This window comes from Chelonia mydas, chromosome 10 (genome assembly GCF_015237465.2).
Source record: "Chelonia mydas isolate rCheMyd1 chromosome 10, rCheMyd1.pri.v2, whole genome shotgun sequence".
In the NCBI taxonomy this organism is placed as follows: domain Eukaryota; kingdom Metazoa; phylum Chordata; order Testudines; family Cheloniidae; genus Chelonia; species Chelonia mydas.
This window is the reverse complement of record NC_051250.2, coordinates 11,454,228-11,460,492: the sequence shown is the minus strand read 5'-3', so window position 1 is coordinate 11,460,492 and position 6,265 is coordinate 11,454,228. Positions and strand designations below refer to the sequence as shown.

The 6,265-nt window shown below is 47.2% G+C and overlaps 1 protein-coding gene across 1 annotated transcript; it reads right to left on the bottom strand.

Moving 5' to 3' along the window:
- Positions 1–224: 224 nt before the first annotated feature.
- Positions 225–2,972, bottom strand: GRIFIN (galectin-related inter-fiber protein). Its single transcript, XM_043524030.1, has 4 exons — positions 2,946–2,972; positions 2,491–2,570; positions 2,224–2,386; positions 225–913 (listed from the first exon to the last, which is right to left on the bottom strand). The coding sequence occupies exons 1-4, from the start codon at positions 2,970–2,972 to the stop codon at positions 749–751; spliced, it is 435 nt and encodes a 144-aa protein (XP_043379965.1). The 3' UTR covers positions 225–748.
- Positions 2,973–6,265: the final 3,293 nt, after the last annotated feature.

Genomic DNA, 6,265 nt, shown 5'->3' with positions numbered 1-6,265 from the left:
TTGATCTGACCAACTGGTGGAGTTTTAAACCACGGATTTCTCTAAGGAAATGGACAGGCCTCATTCTGTATGAGGGCAGGAGCAAGGAGCATAGTCCTCTGCTACCATTTGTCAGGGATCACCTCCTCTCCTGGAGGACAGGGGGCTGCCTGCGAGCTGGGACACGGGGCCAATGAATGTAGAAGCCACTTCACTCGGTGCCATTTTTCAGATTTTATTGGTGATCATGTTGACATTGTACCAAGCTCCAGTAGGCACATGCCCCTCTCTGCTGGCATCATTCTTACACATCCCCTAGGTCAACATCTACAGCTGAGAAGTGTAGCTAATCCATACCCTATTCCGGAGTAGGAATATTTGCTCGGATAAAATTCAAATGTTCTTACCATTCAGTGCATACTGCCACACACAACAAACTGCTGTGTGGAATGCCATTGTTCATTACGACAAACAAGGATGAAAATGCCTAGACTTCCAGTTCTCCACCCTAGGGCACATGGTGTCAGAATGACTCTAGGGAGCTGGACTGACTGACATTAATGAGCTCGCTGTGTATTGCCATTGTATTGCTAGGATACAGTACATCATGGGCATGACAACTCTGTGCTATAGTGTTCTCCAGCAACATCCTTCCTGCTGGAGACAGCAGATGATGGGTGGGAGAGGGAGGAGAGAGGGTAACCAGTTGCCTACTGGGGCAGGGCTCTTAAAAGTGGTTAGGCTGGAAAGCCTGTCCCAACTTTAGCGCCTAATAAAGACTCCGTTTGGTGATTTCCATTGAAGAAATTCTGACATCATTAACGACCTGCAGTTTGGTAATAGCCGAGAGCTGTTTCTGCCGATGCTTGTACTGGAGGATTTTGTTTTCATCAATGGAAACATGGAAATAGTCTGGGTCAGAGTAGATTTCAATCTGAAAGAGAGAGAGTGAGAGTTAGGATCTCCAGGTTTTGGTCTGAAACATCACTGGAGAAGCTGATCCAGCACAAATGAAAGCATGTCTGATCTGTGGTCAGTGACAAACCTCTAGGACACTGATGGGTGTGCTAGCCACCTTCCAGTCAGGCTAACTAAGGGAACAATTAAAACACCTCTTTGTTTAGTGGTAGCTGAAACCACGGCCCAGAGACTAGACTGAATGCAAACACAGGGGCTTTGGGTTCATTGGTGGAGATGGGAAATGGCAAAGCAGAGTAACTACCATTCATTTGGCATCCAGGGAGTGTGCAAAACCAATGTAGCTTATACCAGCGGTTCTCAACCAAAGGTAGGCGTACCCCTGGGGGTGTGCAGAGGTCTTCCAGGGGGTACGTCAACTCGTCTAGATAGCTGCCTAGTTTTACAACAGGCAACGTAAAAAGCACTAGCAAAATCAGTACAAACTAAAATGTCACACAGTATATATTCCGTGAATGTAAGTACAATATTGATATTCCAATAGATTTATTTTATAATTATATGGTAAAATGAGAAAGTCAGCCATTTTTCAGTAATAGTGTGCTGTCACTTTTGCATTTTTATGCCTGATTTTGTAAGCAAGTAGTTTTTAACTGAGGTGACAGTTGGGGGTCCGCAAGACAAACCAGCCTCCTGAAAGGGTTACAGTCATCTGGGAAGGTTGAGAAGCACTGGCTAACACTGATTTTTGGTGTTGTGAGGGGATAAATCAGGTCTGGAGTAAGTGGGTCCAGTTCCCAATAGGCTTTGTGGGTATAATTTAAAGTGTGTGTGTGAAGGGGGGCATGCTTTTTCTTACACCCTCTTTTAATTGATTTTCCTGCTAATCACACATACCCTTAATCCTCCCACTTGCTTTGTGCATTACAGTTGCTTTGCACAGCCCCTATATGGCATGGCAGTGCAAGTCACACCACTTAACCACTTACAGCTCTTTATAGTCATCTTAGAACTGATGTGTAGTTTACCTCACCATTTACATCCCTGCTAAACTGATTGCCCAGGGAGTTACACCTGCATCATTACTCCATGCTGGATATGGCCCAGAGTGCTAAAGAGATCAAATTTCTGTTCTTTATTTTGTCATTGGAGTTAATGAAGTCAGTGAAGTTACTCCAGGTTTACAACAGGGTGACTGAGCAGAACTGTGCATTGAGGGAAGGATTGAATGATTTGTACTGCTGGTGCCAACTACAGGGCTGGCAGTCATGTCTCTCTCCCAGCAGGGAGTGTCCCCAGAAGATTTGTGGGTTGATATTGAATTACCTGGAAAGGTTCCTTTGCTTTTAGGGGGAAGGTGTCAGTTACTTCTTCCGGCCCCCAGCGGCTGGAGAGGAAGGAGTTGCAGATGATTTTGGAGTCAGAGAAGCGAGGGTTAAAGTGGAAAGCGATTTGGTCTCCTGCATTGCAGAGGAAATTAATTTCAAACCTAAAAAACAAGAGAAATCAGTGATTCAAACCCATGAAGCCTGGCAGCTGGGTCCCATGAGACACCATGATGCTCTGAAAAATGGCTGCAAATAATGCTCTTACATATTTGCACTGGAGCTTGTTTCGCCTTTAACTATCACACTCCAGCCAGGACACAGCCCCTCTGGGTATGATGCCTCGAACTATGAACGAAAAAAAACCCCAAGTCAGTGATACTCCGCAACGAAGAGAGACAAGGTGGGGGAGGTAATATTTTTTATTGGACCAACTTCTGTGGGTGAGAGAGACCAGCTTTTCAGCAATAAAGAAACGTATCTCAGCTTTCTCCCCTGCCCTCTCTCTCCTTCCCCATTCCCTCCACAGCTTATCACTGAGTCATTTTTCATCCCCCCTCTTTCCCATCTTCTCTTCCTCTTTTCCCTTGTCTTCCTCTTCCTCTCTCCCCTCCACCTCTTTGTCACTCAGCAACGCCACAAAATAAGCATAAACCAGCTCAGCCTTTCCTGCTCTCAGAATTCCCCTTTCTCTCCAGCCCAGCCCAGCCCAGCTCTTTATACAAGTGGTTTTGGGGTGGCAAATCCCATTTTATCCGCTGATAGCTCAGAAATCACTGCTCTGCATCAACTGGCAGTTGCTGCAAAAAACCTGCATAAAGTCCCTGTTTGCTATGAAATCAAGGACAACCTTCTTCCCCGCCTCACCCTCAACAGTGCAAAATCTGCCAGGTCCTGAGCATGAGACTGTGAGGTGCTTTGAGGGATGGTTGGAATGGCAGGAACTGATCAGAGGGGAATAGTGAATCATAGACATGTCAGGCTAGAAGGGCTGTCAAGAGTCACCTAGTCCAGCCCTCCATATTAAGGCAGGATTAAGTATACCTAGCCCATCCCAGACGGATGTTTGTCTAGCCTCTTCTTAAAAGCCTCCACTAAGGAAGATTCCACAGCCTCTCACCTGGTCCTGTGCTTAACTTTCCTTATAATTAGAAAGTTTTTCCTAATTATCCAACCTGTGCTGCAAACTAAGTCGATTGCTTCTTTTCCTGTCCTTGGTGGACATGGAGAACAACTGATGACCATCCTCTTTATAACAATCTTTTACATATTTGAAGACCGTTCCCCTCCCAGCCTTCCCTTCCCTAGACTAAAGGTGCCCAGTTCTTTCAGCCTTTCCTCAGAGGTCATATTTTCCAAACCTCTTATCGTTTTTGTGGCTCTTCACTGGACTCTCTCCTGTTTGTTCACAGCTTCCTTCAAGTCAGTGGAACATGGGCAGCTGGATAAGGGCCACCTCAGTCACTGTTACATACCTCATGCTTTCCAGGTTGGGATCTTTGTCCAGTCGCAGGGGTTAAACTTGTGTAAAAGACGGAGAGAGCAGGTTCGTTTCTCAATAATTCATGTGTCTGTTGAATAACCCATTTTTCATAAGAAATGCTTGACATTTCCTCCCTTTTCTGATGCTCTTATGAGCCGACTGTCTCTCCTGTGCTTCACACAACAGCAGCACCATTGAAATGCACCCAGCTCTACTAAGGGTGGAAGGCAGGAGGAAAGGGGCCCACATCTCAGCGCAACACAATGGGAAAAAGAGGAATTCTGGCTATGAAAAATTAGTCAAGCTGCCGTTCTTATGGAAAATACCCTGGGATCTCTCATGTCCATGCTGAGCAGATGGAACTTGAGATGTCACAGTTTCCCCAGTGAGATCCTCACCCACTGAACTGCTTGGGGCTCAGCGTACCTTCCTCATAAGGATTTGGAACAGGGAGCTGAAGTAAGTGATGAATTCATCTGAAACAGCTCTCTCTCTTCCCCATACTCCCCTGGGAATGACACCTGCTTCCCTTCATTAGCGGTATGCCCACTCTACCCCCAACTGACCATCTGTGTTTGCAAAGCGCCCAGCACAAAGGGGTCTTGGTCCATGACTGGAGGTCCTAGGTGCTACCACAGCACAAATAATAAATAATAATAATAAAATCTCATGGTCCCTCCTCGCCCCCCCCCCCCCACACACACTGCACGATGCTCATCCCCATCACTGGGAGAAATCACTCCTGGTTTTGGCAGACACTCTGATGCTCTGCTCCAGTCCCAGTTTTCACTCCCAGTCATGTAGAACACACAGTCTCTCTCCCTCCGGGGCTTCACTCATCCAGTCTTTTACTCTGCCACTGGAGTCCATTCAAACCATGCTTAGCATCCCCCAGACCCACACATCCTTAGGGCAGGAGCTGAGATGTAATCATCTCAGACAGCTCCTCTGTTAATCTCCAGCCTCCTGTTTGGCTACTTCTAAGGACGGAGCCCACTAAACACTTCCCCGCCATTCTCATGCTGCTGTTTGGCCCCCCACACACAGCGGATATAATGCTACTCACACATTTTGCCCCCTTAAAAACACCTGGGTCATGCAAAGCTGATTGTAAGGTGTAAACGGGGTGGAAGTCATGCTGGATACCCAGTCTGGGCTTCACTTGGCTCTCACCCCTACAGTCACTACAGCACATACAGCGAAACCTGCCTCACAACAGCAACTCCCTCTCTGCTACTGGGTGTCCCGAGAGAGATTATTTTAACCTACAAAAGAAAGACCCCTGCTCAGGTCGCTCCACTAGACGCTGGGCCAGATTCTGATCTCAGCACAACACTGTAATCCTGGAATAACTGCAGTGAAATCAGTGGTGTTAGTCTGGATTTACACCAGTGTAACTGAGACCACAATCTGGCCAGCTGCCCTAAAACATCCTTCTGTACTCGATTACAACAGAGATACATTTTGGGGCTCATTACTGAAACAGAAGAGCAGCCCCATAAGCAGAACTCCCATGTACCTGTAGGTTTTTGGCTTTGCTCTGGCCAGATTTCTGGGTTTTCTCCCCAGCTGCAATCCTCTTTCTTTATCTATCCTGTGCTTGAATTACCAGAACCCCAAACGCTGACCACCAGCTTGAGCTGGTGAGTTATGCCAGATGCTCGTCCCTCTCCCTTACCCGCAGTGCCATGCTGCTCGCCTGCCTTTCCACTGTCAGACCGACCCACGGGGGGATGTGCAGCCAGCAAGGCCTGATATAAGGGCTGTTGACCACGTGTGTGTGTGTGGGGGGAATTATCAGAGACAGAGGAGTAAGCTAGCCTCCTGACCCTTGGTGGGAGAAGAAGAATGGAACAATCCACTCCCTGCCTGCCTTGCAAAGTCAGACTGTTCATTCTCTCAGCACTAATCCAGACCTTGTGTTCTCACTAACAATGGCAACAGCAACAAAATAATCCAGAATGGTGACGTGGTGGCATCATTTTATTATAGTGTAGAAAGTTTGAATTGCAATCCCAGATAACACCTGGTCTTTACTGCACTAGGCCTCCCTCTGGTTAGGGTGGGTTTCCTGACAGGGAAATGGCTGAGAAGAAATCCCTATGGGTTAATCCCCTGGGAGATTCTTCCACAGGCTAGGACAAGACTCCTGGGGAGAAAGAGGTGACTGGGGAGAGTAACCTCCGGGGTGGGGGGGAGTTTGATTATACTGGTGGTCTATGACCTGGGCAGGAGTGGACTGCAGAGGGAGACATGACTGGGGAGAATATTAGCCTTCTTGGTTCACATAGCTACTCTGGGAAAAAAAGCCTCTTTCCCCTCCTCTGTGTTGCCCCCGCCAGAGGGTGATGATTTCTGTGTATACGGGAGGAATTTTGCCCACTTGTTTTTCTTTCATTCTTTGTCATTTGTAATCCTGTCTAGAATCAGCTGATTCAAGCTCTGTCACTTTTCCCCGACAAAGCCTGGATTGTCAGCAGCGCATTAGGATTTAACACGCTGCTGATAACAGCACATTGCATCGACCCCTCTCTTCGCACAGTACAATCCATGTATTTGG

What these genes read in the sequence shown, in the direction of transcription:
- GRIFIN (XM_043524030.1), bottom strand. Translation starts at nt 2,972, where the DNA reads ATGGGATTTGCCACCCCAAAACCACTT. An exon ending in TTGCCACCCCAAAACCACTT is followed by an intron (nt 2,571 to 2,945) that starts GTATAAAGAGCT and finishes TTTCGTTCATAG; the next exon opens with TTCGAGGCATCATACCCAGA. An exon ending in AAGCAAAGGAACCTTTCCAG is followed by an intron (nt 914 to 2,223) that starts GTAATTCAATAT and finishes TCTCTCTTTCAG; the next exon opens with ATTGAAATCTACTCTGACCC.